The sequence below is a fragment of the Eleutherodactylus coqui genome, chromosome 5, assembly GCF_035609145.1.
Source record: "Eleutherodactylus coqui strain aEleCoq1 chromosome 5, aEleCoq1.hap1, whole genome shotgun sequence".
NCBI classification, from domain to species: Eukaryota; Metazoa; Chordata; class Amphibia; order Anura; family Eleutherodactylidae; genus Eleutherodactylus; species Eleutherodactylus coqui.
The window spans coordinates 143,072,569-143,093,134 of record NC_089841.1 but is presented as its reverse complement, the minus strand read 5'-3'; the positions used below and the strand labels follow the sequence as shown (position 1 = coordinate 143,093,134).

Genomic DNA, 20,566 nt, shown 5'->3' with positions numbered 1-20,566 from the left:
CCATTTGGTAGCCAGCTACCTGCATGGTGAGAGGAGGATGCATCTACATGCACTCCTCAGTCAGTAACGGCCATTTTCTGTGATTGTTTTTATTTTTTTATTTCCCCTTCTGTGATGCATTAATAATTACATATAAAAGGCAGGCATTGTGGAGTTTTCGCTTGAACTAGGATTTTAAGGTGAACTTAAAAGTATCTCTCAACAGACATGCTGTTATCTACACGGGAGCCGGCAGATAACACTAACATTGCGGGAAGCCTCAAAGAGAACAATGCAGCTGTGTGCACAGCTGGACGTGTAAATAGGCCTTTACACAGGAGGGGCACATGCTGACCAGGTTATGTCCAGCCTTGACTTAAGGCCCTGCTTATAAACATTGCCGTACTCATGAGGATACGAAAAATATAATGTGTTTAAAAATAAATACGGTAAACAAGTGAAACCGAACCAAACTGCGCCGTGTGAAACTAGCCCAACACGGACACTGCTAAGATATATATGTTTGTGGCAGCCTACCCATACTTTTAAAACCAAAAGATGAGAAAAGGATTGACTATTTATATAGGACTTTCATATTAGGTGGGAGTACCAGAAAAAAAAAGGAGGAATTAATTTCCCCACATCAATGACTACAACTTAGCATTGCAAGCCCTTATCACTCAGGACTGGTTATATGCCCCATAATATGAGAAAATAAAATATACAGTATATATGCATATGAAATAAATACTTAATTAGTCCAATAATAAAGATGTGAAAGTATTCATTTATTTCTCTACTCATCCTGTTCTGGTATTTTTTTAAGTGCAAATTAATCACATCAATGTCTGTGCCTTGTCATGTGTGTATATATATATGCATGCCTCTTCGGATCCATTTCATGATGCCTCAGGAAGGAACCTGAGAGGTTCGAAAGCTCGCTATAACATCATGTATTTTTGTTTGCCATTAAAAGGTATCATATCTACAAGATTACTTGGTTTCTCTTGCTGAGAACAATCACATTTTGCTCTACTGGCTAACACATTTATCAAGTTCTGTTAATGCAGGTTGAGTTAATTATTTCCGCTTAGTCCTAGTCTGGAGCGAGACAAATACCCAACTAATCTATCTACTAATTAACCTCATAAAATAAGCTTCATGTACTAGCAACACAAGTACAGGCAAGTCACCTGTACAACAGAATAATATACCTAGTTACAGCAAGTAATAAAACTATAGTGCGCTCAGCACAGGGACAGCGTACACTCAAAGTCCCAGAGACAATCAGGGCGGAAGTAAAAACATGTGACTGACCCTTAGTATACCAGGCCAGAAGCCACAAACTAGTGCAGAATACTTTATATGAAAGTTATAGACTACATAGATTATGTGCATGTACAAGTGACCCTAATAATGTAATACAGCTTCCATGTTTCAATATGTTCAAGATTCGCAAGTAAACCAATAAATAAGTAAAAATACTCTTATTTAAGTAGCCTTCACTCCGTTTGATGCACCAGTGAAATAACAAACTTGTAACAAAAGTACATACCAAATATTAACCCCCTTAAAGGGGTTTTGTCATAAAAAAAAAAAAAAAAATTCTATGCTTACCTATTCCTCCCCCATCAGTCTCCTTAATACATCCTCTCATTGCCGAGCTTCTGCAGTGGGTACTATTGTACCTTGTCACCACCGGAAGCTAGGGGTTTGCCAGGGCTTGCATGGAGAAACGCCCGTCACACCCCTAGCTCCTGATTGGCTCAACTTCTGAAGGTCCTAGCAGCGTGTAGATTGATTTTGTGCCTGGCCTGGTGGGGTAGGGTTCCTTTTAGGCTTACATTATTATCTCTAAATGCAGAAACCTTTACAGCTATAAATATAAGCGTAATAATAAAAGAAACCCTAACCCTCCATGCCAGGCACAAAACCAATACATACACTGCAGCTGTCCCTGGGCTCCCTCAGTGGTCTATGCGGCCACTTTTTTGCAGCTGCTGGGTCATTCTTGGTTGCTGGCACCAGCTGCTATATTACCTCCCCCACTTGGTTGGGATACACAGTGTGCCACTGACTTCTTTACTTTGTAGTCGCTCTTGGTTGCTGACACCAGCTGCTATATTACTTCCCCCACTTGCTGGGATACACGGTGTGCTGCTGACTTCTCTACTGTGTACTGTGCCGCTGTGCCAGCTGTCGGCTCTGTCCCGGCCGCCTTGTCAGGCCCATCCCGGACGCCAATTGCCCTGGTCACTAACTGTTGTGGTCCGCTGTCCCTCTGCCTCAACCGCCGCTGCTCCTACTCCTGGCACGGTCCTCCTGTCATGACAGAACGGCATTTGGGGGAATTCAACACGCCACTGCTCCCAGCCTCGCCACTGTCATCCGGCGCCTCAGCCGCCGCTCTCAGCCTTGCCGCTGTCCTCCTGTCATCTCAGACCGGCCCTGGCCAGCATAATCTGATGCCTCTGGCTCTGCCGGCGCTGCTGCTCCCAGCCTCACCGCTGTCCTCCTGCCATGTCAGAACAGCTCTTGGGGGATTAAACACGCCCCCAGCAAATCAGAAGCTGGAAGCGTTACTACATTTTTTGATAGCTGTATTATGTCGCCACCCCTAGCTTCCAGTGGTGACAAGGCACACCGACCAGCTTGTTATAAAGCCTGCATTCCTCACATTCTTCTTCCGGGTTGGGCAGTGAAGGTCACGTTCAATGGCTAGGAAGGAATGCTAATCTATTTCCGAGACAGCAAGCATAAGCAGTCGCTGAAGAAGATCGGCACTCCCCCTGCTGGCCTGTGAACTGTAACATAGCGTACATTGGCTGGCAAGACGACGACTGCCAGCAATGTATGTAACTTCACAGGAAGCAGAGGAATCAGCCAGCTGGAGGTGAGGTGACCCGCCCCCCCATCACTTTATTTTTACCAGCTTCAAACTGTTAATTGCTTTTAGGCGTTTTTGCTGAAGGTTAAATTTGTTACACTTGAAACATTCCTATTTTCTGGCATTTTTAATTTCCCATAGAGAAGGCTATTGGGAAAACCGCCAGGAAAAAAAAGCCATACTTAGAACATAAATCTCACCGAGCAAATAATCTTGCCTACAGGCCCACAGGATAGGAGATAGAGGAGTAATAAATGGATTGGGGTAATAAGAAACATCCTCATTTTGGGGGGACTCAAGAGCAGCATGCACATATCCCATATTAACATCAGTTACTACGTTTCAGTAAGTCTGTACATGGAATAAGTTATGAATTTCATAATGCATATTGTGTGACGAGGAAAACAAGTTGTGAGGGAAGCAAGAGACAAGGCACCACTTTCACCAAGTTTGGATTTCATATGTTTATTAGAAGCATAGATACCAAAACTTGAAAATTGAATGCAAAAAGTAACAAGTCAACTTTGTGAAGATCATTTTCTGGGAACTTTGGAGATGGACCATCAGTGTGGAAGGATAAAACGACTCCTGTCCATATCCTTTATCACTCTACAGAGTCTTCAGGTTGTTCTTTAAGAATTCTGTCACAAGAGCGAGTAGTTCATGCAGTGTTAATCCTTCATTCTGCAAGCCATCTTCATCTTCCTTTTGACTGGTTGTTTCCATCCTCCTCCAACATATATAGGACCCTTGACCTTATAGTATTTACAGAGTGAAGACTTTGGCACATTGTGATGTTGAGCAGCTTCAGCAGTGTCATTCCTATATCAACATTAACAGGGTCAGTAGGATCCAAGCTGATGTTTGGCATCGTTTCTAGACATCCTGACTGTTTACAACCTCGTAGCGTGCTAGAAACGCTAAACATAAAAATATATTAACACGTGACCCCAAAGCGGTGTAATAAGAGACACATGAACAGAACACACCCACGACGGCTTACAAGTCAGTCCTGGTTGTCTTTCTGCATGCATTTTCTATCATTCAATAGCAACATTACCCATCTGCAGCGACCAGGCGCCATTTTATTGCATTTTCTGTAAACAAAAAAGAAAAGAAAAAAAAACAAAAAAAAAAAAACACAATTTGAATAAAAGAAACCTGTCATCAGTTTTTAGGCCAGTTAACGAACAGCAGCACTTTCACTGCTAGTTAAAAATTTTCCGCACACATGGCAAGCGGTCCAACGGATGGGCCTGACAGTCTCTTCTTGCTGGTTGTTTTCCACCCAGGTCCACCATTCGAGCTGCCTCTGACATGGATGACATAGTAGAGGTCATTCATGCCGCGCTGTACAGGCCAGATAAGCCCCTCGATTCCACACACAGAAGGGGGGGGGATTTATATGCACCATGAAAATACACCCATCACAACAGCATGACGTATATTTACATTATGAGGTTGTGGAGGGATTAAAGCAAATTTAAAGGAAATCTGTCAGCTCTAATACACTGTCTAAACTGCAGGCATCATGTTATAGAGCAGGAGTAGCTGAGCAGATAGATATATAGTTTTATGGGGAAAGATTCAGGGTAACTTGTATTATATTCATTAAAACCTCTACTCATTCTGAGTGGTCCAATGGGCGGAGCCATCAGTGATCGACAACAATCTGTTTATAGATCAATCTGCTCAGCTCCTCCTGCTTCATAACATGATGCATGCACTTTGGACAAGCTATAAAATGGAGCTGCCAAATTGCCTTCAAGTTAAGAAAATCCTAATTTGGCAGCAATATACCATTTTGTTAGAAATTTTAAAGACAAAAAAAAGTTAATAAAAAAATGTAATGGCTTATAACTGAATAGTGCTACAAAGAAAAACGAGATGTTAAAAATTTTCCATGTACAGTAGAAGCCAACTAGAAAGTACAATATGAAGACAATAGTAATTCATTATTAACACCAAAGTGGTTATCCTTTGTTCTTGATCACCAATCTGTATCTTTCAGGCATGGAGTGCACAAGCTGTTTTTGCAGTTCAACCAAAACCACAGTCAGGTGATGATGCTTTCAATCAGTTCCCTTTTGTTAGCGGGTTGTCTTTTGGATATTTCAGTGTACACTTTTTGCCATAAATACTCAATCCAGTGACTGGCTGCCCAGTCCATTTGCTGGATACTATTCCTCCGTGAGTTTTGACTGAGGGAACGGATTAGTGTTCTAAAAGTTGAAGTCCCCATTGGGAAACAAATCTTCAGTACTTAACTGCATTTCTTTCTTTATCACTTAGCAGAATTTTGGGCCAGTCATCATTCCTTCAACAACAGGTCTACCAACGCAGTCTGTAGTCATACAGGATATAACCTTTACTGATGTAGGGTACTTAATTGTAGGGACTGTGTGCTCTGGCTTGAGCTCTTCTTATGGGTATCTCCCGACAGACAGATCTAGAATTTGCCCATTATTGGAGGAACCAGTGTGGTGTTCTTTCACTCAAGCAAACTTTCATCTCTTTTAAACTTTCGACAGCAACGGCTTCTTTTTGGCTTTACACCCACCCAACCTAACTTTAAGCAATCTGTGACATATTGTAACTATGGAGCACGTCAGCTGCAAGATTCAGTCCAGTCACAGAGCAGGTTAGGAGAGGACAGCTTCCGTTTTTTTGAGAGCACGCCTCTTCAAAAACTTGCCATTCCTTGCTGAAGAGTACCTCAGGTGCCCAGACCAGAGTTGATCAGTGTTGCTTCCCATTCTTTGATGTCACTGGATGGTTTTAACAATAGTAGATTGGTTGCATTCCACCCTTTGTAGACGATAACCCTTCAAGGTGGAGGGAAACAATGCGGTACCTTTGTTCATCCGAAAAAAAGCTTTAAATTTAATTTTGGCTCAAAAGTAACCCATAAAGGATGTACTGTATTGTTTATGGCTGATTCCAACTAAGGGAGCGTCTGTATGAAAGTATTTTTATTTTGCTGTGGTAAAATGAAAGCTCTGATGTGATTGATTGCTATGCGCAACTACAATACGTTTTTCTTTTACAAAGTTTCATAAGTCTGGTCTGGCCCGGCCCCAAGAGCGCTTCCTTCCAGTATACTCCACTAACCTTCTGTCAAAGAAAAGTTTGCATCTTGTGTTCCAACTGGCCATTCTAAGTCAGCATCTAATTTGTTAGGTTTTTCGTCTCAATCCTAAAAACTGGTCGTGTTTGTTTAGTTGACTTTTTATAATAAATAACTGATGTTTTAAAAGATACTGAAATGATGTAAATGTTAAATCTACATAAAATTACAAAGCAATATCTAAAATATATACTGTCCTTGATGCTCAATTTTTAAACAGCATTGTAGAAATCAATAAAGTGTGTATAAATATCCATACAGGATCAATAAGGTCAGTGGCACATGAAAAGATGTGCATTGCAGAATCCACAGTCGGCATCCGCTCCACAGATCCGCAGCAAGCACTGCTATTTCCTACACACTTGCAGAAACGAACTGCGCTTTCTGTGAGCAGAGAAAAAGTTGCAGCATGCTCTATTTTCAAGAGGATTCTGCACAGATGGCTTCCATAAAAGTCAATGGAAGCTGTTCGACCCACGGCCCATTCGTAATTGACATTGCAGATAAGTTGCAGATACCCGCGACTTCTCGCCTGGTGACTGTGTGGGGAAATAATTAAAAAATCTGTACTGTGTATGTCCAACGGCGAGCAGTCCAGGCCATCTGCAGTACAGATAAATACGGGACAGGGCTGGATTCCGGTGTGTGGGCTCCCGCATGCGAAATCCGACCCATTCGTGTGCCGCCAGTCTAACTATGATAAACAGTAAAATGTAATAAACTAGCTACTGAGCCTCCTATAACGCACAAGTCAATAAAGTGCATATCTAATTTATATTATATATACACAAAAATGTACACACTTCAACATGAAAATTCCTGCATAAATACACTTTACTACTAGATTTATATAGACAGAGGACAGCTGTAAGTCAGGTTTGACTTCTGCCATCACATTAGGTGCTCAATTAGGTGGTCACCAATATCAAGGCACTTCTGATTTCGGTGAACTACTGTATGAATAAAGTTAAGGATGCCGCTGCCATTTTATTCCGCTCTCCTGATTGTGGCTTTTGCAATTGTGTGAATACCGACATCTTTAGAAGCAACATAATACCAAACATTGCTTCTAAAGATGTTAGATTCAGATTTAAAAAAACGGCATAGATAACGACAAGTAATAAGTGTGTATTTATGGTTTAGGAGACCCTGTATATATTGGTGCACAAAGGGGTCAAAAGGTGGTCAATAGTTAGTGTAGACAAGTAAATGTATAACGTCCTATTGGACCTTAAAAAAGGGTATTCTGGTACCTTTTTGTTACTGCTATTGTTGATCGGCAGGGACCTGCCACTCTAATCCCTGCCAATTAGCTGATTCGCAGGGCCACTGTCACTGCGGTCAGTGCAGATTGGTATTGCAATGCAGCTCCCACTGAAGTAAACAGGAGCTGCGCCAGCCATACCTACCCAAGTGGCTGTGCTATGATCAGCACTTTCTGCATGGACTGCAATGACAGCAGCCCTGGGAATCAGCTGATCGGCGGGGTTCTGAGGGGCGGGACCCAGCGGATCTATTGATGACGTCTGTCCATCAATAGCAAAAAGTTAAGAACTACAGGAATACCCCTTTAAAAATATTAAATTAAAATGCAAACCCAGATCCCCATCCCATTGTATCCCACTGGACCTAAAAGCTAATAAAGTGCAGAGAGATCTAGACAAAAATCAATGAGGAATCTTTATAAGAGCTTCTACCATATGTACGCTACCTGGAAATAAATAAAAGGTGCACACCTAATCTTTCGTCTTTATCTAAATAGAGTGCACAAAAACAAACAAGATCAGTATTAGATAACAAGCAATAATACCATGATTACTGTCCACCTTTGTACCTGAACAAAGCTGCACATGTAGATGAGAACCAAAACCAATATAAACAAAGCAGCCATCATGGCATCCTCATGGACACCCACATATATTCATTACCTGTCCCAATGCATTTACCTGTGCTTAAGGGTTTATTCACACGGGCGTTTTGTCACGGCGTATTACGCATGCGTATTTCCCGTGCGCAACACATGGTGAAGGAGGCAGTGAAAGTCTGCATGTGGACACTGCGTATTGATGCACAGGAGAAATAAATCGCAGCATGCTCTATTTCTCTGCGCATCATACACAGCCCTTGTATGTGCTACGTATAAAACACTCTATACGCAGGGAAAAGTTGTTCAAATAAATGAAAGCGAGCGATAATCGTTCTGTGTAAACGCACGGCCGTCGTACACTATTCGCTCACTTGTCACTTAGTGCAGAGTTTTAGCCTGCATAAAAATAGTCATTAGGTAGTTCGCTTTTCGTTTCATTTAAATTGCATTTATTCAGTCATCTACTCATGCCAGAAGAAGACAATGGCTTTTCTTCACACTAAGGCTGGGTTCACACACACCGGAATCCCGTCGGAAATCTTGCGGTTTGGCAGCAGCGATAAACCGCGAGATTTCCGCCGGGAGAAGCGCTGCATCAAAACCCGTGGCGCTTAGCTGCGGGTTTTGAAGCGGCCTGGCAGCTCGCTCTTCCGCTGCAGCCGTCACTCCCATAGAGGAGAGCACGGTCGCAGCGGAAGAAAAAAAAAAATGGACATGCTGCGGCCGGGGAATCCACTCCGCAGCGACGGCTTCTGCCGGCTTTGCGGCGGCGGATTCGCCGTCCCGTGTGGACAAGAGTTCTGAGAAATCTCATACACATGGCTGGCTAATCTCGGGATAAGCGTCCGCAGGCGGATTCGTCGCGGCAAAATTCCGGATGGAATTTCCGCGGCGAATCCGCCCTGTGTAAACCTAGCCTAGGGGCTTCTACCCACTAGTGTTTTTAACGCTGTGATATGGCTGCATTTTATTTCAATGGGACTTTCTAATGTTAAAAATCGCATTAAAAAAAAAAAAAAGAACACTGATTTTTGTGTGATGCGATTTTAACATTAGAACGTCCCATTGAAAAAACGCATTGATAACAGCGCTAAAAAAAACAAAAACGCTAGTGGGTAAAAGCTCTAATTAAAAACCTGCTGGCCACAGTTTCGCTCGCATAGAACACACCTGACAAACAACATACAGTATTTACTTTAGTGAATGAGGGATATGGAGGTTTCTAAACTATTATCCGCACGTTTAACCATTCAGCATTTTATGCAAAAAAAGACGTTAATTCATTCAAACGATAATCATTGTGTGTTAAAGGGCCGTACGTGGCAATATAACGGCACTTACTATTCAAATCAGCTGACGTTATCTCACTATTATTCACGTGTTCAGCAATAATTCACACAAACTCAAGTAATAAAATTAATGACAAAAATCACTTTTTATGCTGAAAATACGATTGTGGGTCCTAGATATTTGACTTGGAAAACGTGTGAATTAGCATCATGCATCAGAAAAAGTGAAGACGGCAATGCTATAGAAAGTAGCTATGCAAGGCAAGCAGGTATTACATAGTTGGAATACTTCCGCAGCAAGCCTTAATAAGGACGTGCGTCACCATTCATCTACTTAAACCTCATTTTAGATTCTCACAGCAAGAAGCAAAAATCCCTTTACATTCTGCTTATTCGGACTTCATTCTTTCCAGTTCCAAATACTTGTGTTTTCCATAGAGATCACCTTTTCCTCCAGTATGTAAATACAGCAGCCTATACAGATACGCAGCATGTGTGTAATAAGGCAATTACATCACAAATCTTGAGGTGGTTTTAGATTACGGTTTGCAGGTCCAGACGATGACTGGACATCTTACAGGGAGTGTGGAGAGATTTCCCTGCACTGGCGAAGGTGTTTGCATGCAGCTTATGGCACCTGAGGGCTCTGAGCCATCATCTGGTATGTAATGACTAGTGATCTAGCAGTCACACGAGCCGTTCACGTGCACATTACAGGCCATATAAAGATACCTGTCCGATTAGATCAGATATACCTAAAGGCACATGGCAGAACTTGTGTGGCCATGTGGGGTGAGCAGTTGTTGGGCCAACAGCTGTGTCATCCGGCCTCCTTAAATTAGCACCCTCAACCCAAAAAGCCTGTTTATTCAGTGAAAAAGGGATACCCGCTACTATCAGATACTTCTGACAACTTCTCATCTCCCAACATGCCGATCCTTGTTACCGCCACAAGTGCTGTAATGAGACCCCAATGCACACTAGATTGTAAGCAGACAGTACTTTCAAGGGATTATGCACGTGATGTAATATGTGCATGAGCCAAGAAACGGACAGAACTTTGCAAGACATACATACCACAATCCGTGTTGGAGACCTGAGGAAAGCATGAAGCACACTTTTACTTGTTCAAACTCGCTGTTTATGTCTACTTTTTGCGAATAAAAAGCTGCAGGTTTGACCCAAGAGGGCGCTATAATTTATTTCTGAAACTCTGAATTTGTAGGGGAGCTTACTGGCACCCAGATCACCACCAGAGTTTCGCAAAGGTCCTGTCCATTGGCCAAGCAGTACTTGTACAGAAGTGCCAAACCATTTCTCCATTTGTGAAAAATCAGTGCTTTGGTGCGATTCAGCAGAGGCCATGAAAACAATTCCTATACGGATTATGAAATTGCAAATCGTTGACCAGCTTTATACCCAAGAGGCTATGGCAGAAAAGCATAGATTATCTAGACATAAAAGTCACTGGAAGGACAGCAAGTCACGCAGCGTACTAACCACCATTCACCTCAAGAGGGTAAACAAAGCTAGCTAATCAAAGCTGGCAATAACTCCTTAACCTTCAGCATCTCCTGAAAACTCGCCAATTTGTCCTAGTAATTCAGTCCCAAAAATTCATAAGGATATTGTGCATTAAGGACTATTAGGTTCACATATGGGGAAGACGATGAGATTAAAGTGGCCATGCTGAGAAGGTCACTCATTTTAGACAGCTATACATCTCCTCGCTGCCCCCCGCCTCTAATAGTGGTACGGGGGACAATGACAGCTCAGCAATATGTTCAGGACATCCTGCAGCAAACGTGTGTTGCTTCTCATGGTGGCTTCCAAGAATAGTTTTCTAGCAGGATAATGCTCGGTCGCACACAGTAAGGGTGTCACCGGAATGTCTCCAACATTGTCACACACGGTGGCCTGCCCACTTACCAGATTTATCACCAATAGAACATATATGAGACCATCTGGGACACCAACTTTGACAATAAGTTTGCATGATCTAGTAGCTCAGATGCAGCAAATGAGGTCCGATATGTCACAGGATACCTTATGGAACCTCTATGCCTCCATGCTCGCCTGTACCACATCTTGCATCCAAGCTACAGCTGACCTAACAGGGTACTAGAGCCTCCCTTCAAGTCTTCAGTATTAGATTTTTTAAATATAAAGTATAGGCCTTGCAGCAGCAGCCAACCAAGCTCCTTCCGGTATTAGTGTATCTTGACGCCACCAGAAGCTAGGGGTTTGACAGGGGGAACGCCCCTCTCACACCCCCGGCTCCCGATTGGCAGCATTCTTGAAGGAGCTAAAAGGTCCTTAAACACTGTGTAGCTGCTCCGTTAGCCCACAGTAGTAGGTGTCCAGTGGGCGCTGTTCTGGAAGTTTTGGCAGTCGTTTTGGGGGACACAGTTGGGTTCTGGCGGCAGCAGCAGCGGTCCCATTGAAATCAATGCTTCAATGCGGAAGCAGGCTCATAACCTGAGTTTTTGATCTTAAATCAGAGCATAAATTCGGGAGAGAGCCTGCTTACAAGTCAAAAAGCTCACAAGCTGAGGGACTCACAACCCAAGGTATCACTGTACAGGCTAGAATTTCACAGTCTTCCTTTGTCGCTGTATCACAGTTCCCAATAATTTGGATCTGATCATCCTCCCTCTAATAATTGCCTTGCATGTCCTTTGAAACAAATGGCGATGAAAACAAATCAACCCTGATTTCCTGATACTTCTTACCCAAGTATGGAGTAATCATGATGAGACTAGAACGCCCCACCCAACCAGAAAACCTGTCATTGCTTAGTCCAAGCATTCTTAGTGCCAATATAAAATTACATGGGAGGGATCAACCGCAGAGGATCCCGTACACTCCCTTACGTGTCAGCAGAGGACAGACAGCAGTTTGCAGCAGTCTGTCTTCTACAAGTAGGAGTCGGACTACCATCATAATGGCTTCTTTTACTTCTAATGAAAATGCAGTAATTTATGCTGCACCATGATCACAGATGGACGAACTGCAAGGGGAAACGCCAATCTTCATTTTTGTGATGAGGAATCATCACAGCACACAAAAATGTCCAATGTAACTGTATACGTTTTACACTAACCCAACACGGATGCAAGTTCTGATCGGACAGCATCATAGGGTTCCATGTCAGTACAAATAGTTAGACCTGCAGCCTGCCCACGTTACACTCATATGAAACTGGCAAGGAACGCACTGCCGTGCATGCAAGTTTGGGTTTTCACGATTCCTTAGGCCCCATGTCCACAGGGAAAATCAGACTCGCACGGATTTCTGCTGCATATGAACTATAATTGTCTTTTTTTTTCCCATGCAAGAGATCAATTGACAGAGCTCCCGCACATGTGACCCGCGTTAAAAATGGAGCATGTTGCATTTTTCCCCACGCGTTAAAACCCGCAAATCGCTATTTAATTGACAGTGGATGGTCAATGCATTCCTATGGGATGCAGATTTACTAAACATAATTTTTTTCGGGGACATGAGCCCTTACCCTGAGAGTATGCTCACAGTGGAAACGCAACAGATTTCCACAATGGAATTGACTAAGGAAAAGCCGCAGCATTTTACGGTATAAATTAATGTGGCATGAATTTCGAGAGATCTCCAACACGCTGCAGGAAAAAAAATCTGCAGCACTAATTGACCAGTGGCGCATATTTTAAATCCACAACATGTTGGTTTATGCTACAGATTTTCAGTGTGGATTTCACCTATTTGAATGAGGGGATAAAATCCACAACGGATTCACTGCTGGGGTATTCATATGTAGCAAATCTGTTGCAGAAATCTCTGCAAATTAATCAATTCCACACATCTGAATAGGGCCGTTTCTGCAACAAATCTGCCACATATGAATTTACCCTCACACATTATGTGCTGTTACTAGAGATGAGCGAGCATACTCGCAAAGGACAATTACTCGATCGAGCACTGTCCTTAGCGAGTACCTGCCGCTCAGAAGAAAAGGTTCGGCTGCTGGCATGGGTGAGAGGCGAGTTGCGGCCATGAGCAGGGCAGCCGAATCTTTGCTCCCTTTGATCGAGCAATTGCCCTTACCGAGTATGCTCGCTCATCTCTAGCTGTTACCAAATCAATTTAGGGTGGAAAAGATTGGATTACTGCGAAACAGATAAAACCTAAATATGTAATGAGTAAAAAAAACAAACCAAAAAATAAAAAAACAACACAAACCGGTTCCACAAGCTGATGAAAGCCAGAAACTTGAGAGAAAAGTCAATTAATTGACCGCAGTCTGCAGTGGTGGTACAAAACAAGTTGACTTAAGCTAATTGGTCACCTTGAAAACCCAATCCAGTCTGCAGGCAGGGGGTTCTAGAAGAGCAGAAGCCAAGCAGATTAATATTTCTGCTTGTTCGTTTTAGGGCCAGCCCATACAAGCATAGGCGTATAACGCAGCGTTTTACCGCTGTCTGAGCCGGCGTTATTCTACACATGGCAGTATATCTCTCACATGCTGGTATGGACAGTTTTTTTTTTCCATTTCCCGTCCTGATAATTAGCAATGATGCGTATAAACGCCACACATACACGATTAATTATGTACAGTGTTTATTATGCGCCCATAGAACTCTACTGTGCGTAATACGCAGTAAAACTGAACATGCTGCGTTCTTTTTTTACTCACGTATTATATGCAATGTAAACCGCTAGTGTGAGTGTAACAGCGAAAATCAATGTACTTAAATTGCCGCAATGTACCGCGTATTACACGCGTGTACATTAAACGTCCAAAACGCAAATCAAATACGCTCGTTTAGGCTTGCCCTTACACACGGAGGCTCGCTGGCGCAGTGAACCTGTGTTTTTATGGCCGCTATCACACAGATGTTTAATTACAGCGTTCAGCGCACATTTGAAACGCCTGCTAAAAACGCTGCACTAAGCCTCCAATCATTTCAATGGGGCTTCTTAAATGTTTTAGCGCGGTTCGGCATTACAGTGCTTCCTAACACACTGCATCACCCATTGAAATGAAGGGTGTTAAAAACACGGTAAAACACTGTGTAGTGTTTTTAATGCAGCGTTCTATGCCACAAGGAGGGGAAAAGAAAGTGGTGACGGCATCAACTTGCTTTGCCTGCGTTATTATAAAAAGCAGGGCTTACAGTAAAAACGCCGCGCTTCTATAGACGCCGGTGTGAGAGCGGCCGACCTCTCACGTCTTATGCAGATCAGCCCCAAGCCGTTTCTTTTCTCAGACTAGAAATATTACGCCTTCAGCTGAAGTAATACAATACACACCTTTAAAGTACACATCTGAGGACAATTTTAGCCCTTGCTATCACACGGAAGGAGGGAAAAAAAAAAATATGTTTTTGGTTTTTTCCTATGGCTTTTAAAATAAACTGATAAATGATAATTTAACCCAAATGCACATATTAGTGCAAGTTCACAGGGGGCAGGTTCCAGAAAATCTGTTGCACTCATCTGAGTCCGACTGTCGCTGCAGCAGGTGCATGGGGTGTGAGAAACTTGTGCAAGTGTGAACCTACCCGTAAGGTACACAGACCATGAATGCAAGTAAGCCTTCAAGAAGGAGTCCCGGTAGGTTAAACACTTACATGGATAAAGAAGTAGTCCCGATAGGCTAAACACTTACATGGAGTATTGAATACTGGACCAGAAGTGGAGGTTCCACTCTTAATATCTGTTCTCCTCTTGAAATGGAGAGTAATAAGTGGTGACTGTGCAGTGAACCCAATGCCAACTGCAGACACGCAGAGGTCCCATTGCTGGAATCTAGCCTTTTTACCTCTTACTTAGAGCGCCCCCCCCTGAAATAAATTTTTTTAAATATGACCCTTTAAAAATTTTGCAAGAACAAAAAGCTCTGATATCCCATCCGTGTGCGGCCTGATGTGCAGGGGGGGGGGTAGCGCAATGACATGTGATCTTCTCATCCGAAAATCGGACAAAAACAGGACATGCTGTGATTGTCGTTTAAACATTTAGGGACCTTGTGTGGCCCAGAGTGTTAAGGCAGTAGTATGCTGTCCTAAGCTCTCGCTCACGACTTGAAGGTTTAGAGTTCAATTCCTGCATGGTTCAGGTAGTCGGCTCAAGGCTGACTTCCATCCTTCCGAGGTCGGTAAAATGAGTACCCAGCTTGGCGGGTAATAAATAAGTTACCTGAGAGTTGAAAAGTCGGACACAAAAAAAGCCTGTGTGCATCCAGCCCAAGTCTCAGAGAATGTACCACCAGAAAAGCACATAAAAACGTTCAATGTGACTAATATATTCTTAAGTTTACAATCTTCATGCTGGCCGGGCACCTACATTAACGCGGCTGCTGTAAAGCATCTCTACGAACATACAGAAAATAGGAAACATTCTCTGCATATCAGAAGATAAGAGACATTTGTTTGGTGACTATGGATGCAACACTCACCAAAAATGCAACAAAAATGCACATTCGCACACACTGAAAAAGGTGTGTTGTTTATGGACCAAAAATGCATGCGCTTGTGCGAATGAGCCCTAAAGAGGATCGGTTAGCTCTTTGGACATGTCTGTTTTAGTCAAATACTTATGTTCTAGAATTATTAAGTTATAGGGAATACCTTTTCTTATAACTTTGTGCTGTGCCAACACTCTGTTATTCCTCTTAGAAGTTAAGGACCCTCCAGCCCTGGACAAAGATGGCCGCACCAGCTTCTCTAACTACCTGATGCACACTGTGTATTAGTAGTCAGCATTAGTATATGACACTACTCCTGCTTTAACCAACCAGTGCTGGCCGGTCAGAGCAGCATGTAGTGTCAGACTACCTATACAGTGTGCATCAGGTAGTCAGTAGAGCGGTGCGGCCATCTTTGTTTGTCCAAACTTAGAGGGGCGCTGTAAAGGGGTTGTACCAGAATAGACCATCCATATGATAGGTGATGGAGGTCTGACAGGTAGGGATCTCACTGCTAATCCCGGGAATGATGTACACAGAGCAGGTGTGTTTTTGGTTTTACACACAACTCGCCCCCACCCACTGCCACCAAGGATATAAATGTCAGAAAACCTATTTAAAGCTGTTCACACACTACTAATTATAAGGAGTTGCCGACCACAGATGGGAATATTTTCGACATCCCCTGTTTGAAGTATCCACGCCTCTGCACTGTGTAAGCACAGAATACAGTGTGCACTATGCTGCGCGCTGACAACCCCGGCACGCTACCTCCGTGTACCTGCACACTAGGATAGCGCATTATTTTTTTCCACGTGTATTAAGTACACGGTAATGCACAGTAAAAGACCCGTCAGAGCCCCAAGACTAATTAGCCATTACAATCGGTGCGTCTGTTTGCCGTGCGCAAATGAACATGCTTTGCAGGAACAAAGTACAACAAGATACGCTGAGACCAAAAAAAGCATCATTCATCCCGCAGAAACGCAGCACTTTGGCGCACTTCCACTCGTGAGGCCGGCATCACACCCACAGCAGTTATGTTTTGCTGGCAGCGGCGCTCTGTGACGACTTGCTTGCTTTTTGAGTTATTTCTATCAGTACCAGCTTGAGGCACGCGTGACTTTCGGATTCCTTTTTATGGTGTTTTTTATTTGGGAGCCAATCAAAAGGAAAGCAGCAATTCTGGCGGTATTTTTTTTTTTTTTAATTCACAGCATTCATCACACAGGATAAATAAGGCATTTTCATTGTCTGGGTCATTATGAATGCGGCGGTACACTTTAGTTTTTTTTTTTTATTTTGGACGACACTTTTTCAATTTAAAAGGTTTTTTGGGGAAAACGTATGTTTTTTTTAACTGGATTTGTTAACGCTTTATTGACCTTTTTTGATACCTTTTTTTAGCCCCTCCAGGGGATTTGAAGATGCAGTGCACTATCCTATTGGTTGGGGCTCCTTTACACGACCGTATCCGTAAAACCACTGCAGGAGTCCTACATCATTTTACTGGTCTGTATGAGTCGGCAGAGACCTCATATGGCAGCGAGCGCACTGCGCAGAGACTGAGTATCGCACACGGTCATGCAGGGTGACTTTTTTTAAATCCCCCACTCTGTTTCATAGCGGGGTTGTGTATGAATATGTATTTCGTATGGACAGCGTTGCATACACTGCCCATGTAAAAGAATAGGGCTCTCGCTGTACGGTACGCAGAGAGAGCGCATGCTGCCATCTTTTTCTCGCGTGTATCTGCACGCTAATACAAACGGATCAATAAAAGTCCATTTACTTTCATTGACTCCACTCACCGCATGTCACGTGGCCGTAATACGAGAATCACATTTCTGTGACTGAGCCCTTATGTTGTACACTCTATTAAACCTGTGACAGCAGCCTATTAGACCCCACATAGACTAATGGGCGGAGTTACACCGCAGACATGGCGGCCTTTGTCAGGCTTCCATCTGCCATGGGAACCCATTTGTACCTTGCAAACACAGTGCGGGGTGCCAATGGGTTAACAGAAGGAGCCCCTTTTCCCCGTCATCTGTCTAAAGATGCTGCAATTATCAATTGCAGCATGCAGGGGTTTAAACTGGCAGGGATTGCTCCACTAATGGCGGTTAGAGCAGGAGCCTGGCTGTCAGAACTCAACCAAGCCACCATATAAAAGAGATGCATGTGCAGGTTCACAGTCTGTTAGTGAGGTCAGTAAGGAGGAGTACTGGCTGTCACTAAGGGGTTAATACAATTTCCAGCACTAGTATAGGACTAACATCCGGCATCGCTGCAGTGTCACTACTGTCACCGCTCCACATATAGGGACACCTTCACAGAGCGCCATCACCTGTAAGCTAGTAGGAAGCCGCCACAACACAGGAAGCAGACGCAGAGTCTGTGCAGATGTCCTTGGTTGGATGTGACCCCAGGATTTCACATGTCAGCCACCTACCCTCTGCAGGAACTGAGGTAGCAGAGCCGAGTATGTCACCTGATGAGGCTTACATAGCACTGCAGAGAAACAGGTATGAGCACTGCAGCCCCAAGATCTGTGTCCCCCTGCACTGGATTCCCTACTAGCACTGCAGTCCCAAACTCCAGCTCTGCAACATCTGTGTCCCCCTGCACTGGATGCCCTACTAACACTGAAGACCCAAGTTCCAGCTCTGCTACATCTGGGTCCCCCTGCACTGGATGCCTTACTAGCATTGCAGACCCAAGCTTCAGCTCTGCTACATCTGGGTCCCCCTGCACTGGATGCCTTACTAGCATTGCAGACCCAAGCTTCAGCTCTGCTACATCTGGGTCGCCCTGCACTGGATGCCCTACTGGCACTGCATGCTCCCCGCAGCAGCCCGAGCAGTCACCCAGCTGTCACTCTGCTCACAGCCTCACCTGGTTCTTGTCAAACTGCTCCCTCTCCGCCTCCAAGCCGTGTCCGGAGCGGCGGCTCAGCACTCGGGCCGGCACGTTCTTAATGCTGTTCATGGTGTCAGCCTGTCAGACTCGTCTCTCCGCGGCTCCGGTAGCACAACCCGCGCACTTCTCCCGCAGCGCACCGCACACTACCTCTCAGCAGTGCCCCGCGGAATGCTGGGTAAGGTCTCTCAGCGCTACAGCAGCAGCAGTGGGCGTGGCTATGGAACCTCCAGGCAGCCGCGCCGTGACGTCATGACGCTGCGGAGGTGACAGTGTTGTCACCTGGGCAAATATTTACTATTGTCAGAAATCCGGCGGCTGGGATGTAGAATCTCACACGGAAGGGTTGGAAACGCTGCAATGCTTTCTATACACTTGTTTGCCAGCTGCTTCTCCCATGAAAGTATTCAGTGCCTGCTCAACCTTTAAGACCAAAAGCCTATGTCAAAGGCAAGAACAACCCTATATTGGGTCCCCTAAAATATAACTTGTACTGAAAACTAGTAAAATGTCACACCATATCAGCAATTAAAAGGCCAGAACCCCTGTCCAGTATATAGCACAATAGAGTGTCCTATAAGTGTGACTGCCCATAGGTATGCATAAACATAGGCGAGGTAGCGCTCCCTCCACTACTGCTGTACCCACTGTCACCATAGGGTTAAAGCGTGAGCAACCAGATAGGGCAAAAACACAGTATGGGATCTGATTTAAAAGAAAGCAATAACTCCCATCCCCCATTATGTTTCGTCAGGGATCTGGCATCCCCAGGGGAAACGGGCTATAGACACTGTATTAACCATTCCTGCCACTTTCTATCCCCACATATGCCTATTGCTCATATTTGGAACATTTCTTTGTTCTCCTGATAGCGTGCTAATGGATTCACTAACCTACACCACTTACTAACAGAGGAATTGTGTCCCTGCAATCCTCCCATCATATGCCTGGCTTGGAGCTTTTTTTGTTACCTCCAGTGGAGGCTAACTTCACACTGGCAAGTGCGATATGGGGCTGTGAATCACTGCCCGATATCGCGCTCGCCAGTGTGAAGGCTGTAGGCATAGAGACTCCATGAGGTCTCCTTTTTGCTTATGTATTATAAGACTTAGCTACACATACAGTGGGGAGAAAAAGTATTTAGTCAGATACCAATTGTACAAGTTCTCCCACTTAAAAAGATGAGAGAGATGGGCGTGGCTTGCGGATGAGCGGCTAGGACATGTACCTGCACCTCTCCCAAAACCAGCGCCATTAAACAGACCCCGGACGGCAGCGAGACCTCGACAGAAACCAGGATGGTGAAGAGGAGGATACAGCAGACCCCGAAGAAGACGCCGAGCGCGCTGGGAGGGGGCCTTTCTGCTTACCTCCGTCCTCCAGCAGATCCAGGAGCGCGCGGTGAAAAGCACAAGACGGGCGCCCACGTGATCAGCCGGCGGCAGAACACGGCAGAAGCAGAGAAGTCTGAGGCCGGCGGTGAGATGTCGGGTGGGAGCGGCGCCAACCCGCAGGTAACAGGAGCGGAGCCATCGGGTCCTCTGACCGGCAACGCCATGGCAGAGGCCCAGGAGCCAGAGGACAGCGCCAGGGAAACCCCTCAAAGCGCACACAGCGCACCAGATTGTGGAGCCCGACAGGTACCAAAGGCACCGCTGGTCCAGCGAGACGGAGCGGGGAAGGGGGGGGAGGGAATCCCACACTCCCCAATCCTTGCCTGTGCAGAGGGGACGACTAATAGGCACACTAGTGCCCCCCAGGAGAACAGCTTAAAGAGGGCTTCTCCCCATTATTCAGATCACATTAACCCTAATGGAGGACTGGGCACAAAGATAGGGGCACACTCTGACACCCCCCACCATCTTTCCCCACCAAATAATTATAAGGGAGAGAAGGGGAAGAGAATGCCCGCAGAGGCACGCAACACCACGGAGGAATATCAACCCCCTCCTGGAGGTGACCAGCGGGGGGAGCTACCACCTATACCACCCGACATCCCTGCACTAGAACAGAGGCAGGAAAAGCGCGACCCCGCATGACGTTTTGCCCAGAG

At 44.7% G+C, this 20,566-nt stretch overlaps 1 protein-coding gene across 1 annotated transcript in view; it reads right to left on the bottom strand.

Annotated features, from left to right (window-relative positions):
- The window catches only part of HIP1R (huntingtin interacting protein 1 related), a 93,818-nt gene extending 75,122 nt beyond the window's left edge, over positions 1 to 18,696 (bottom strand). The window contains exon 1 of the mRNA XM_066603320.1: positions 18,490 to 18,696. Within this exon, the coding sequence (XP_066459417.1) occupies positions 18,490 to 18,582 (93 nt within the window). The 5' untranslated portion in view covers positions 18,583 to 18,696. The remainder of the gene's footprint in view (positions 1 to 18,489) is intronic.
- Between the last annotated feature and the right edge of the window lie 1,870 nt (positions 18,697 to 20,566).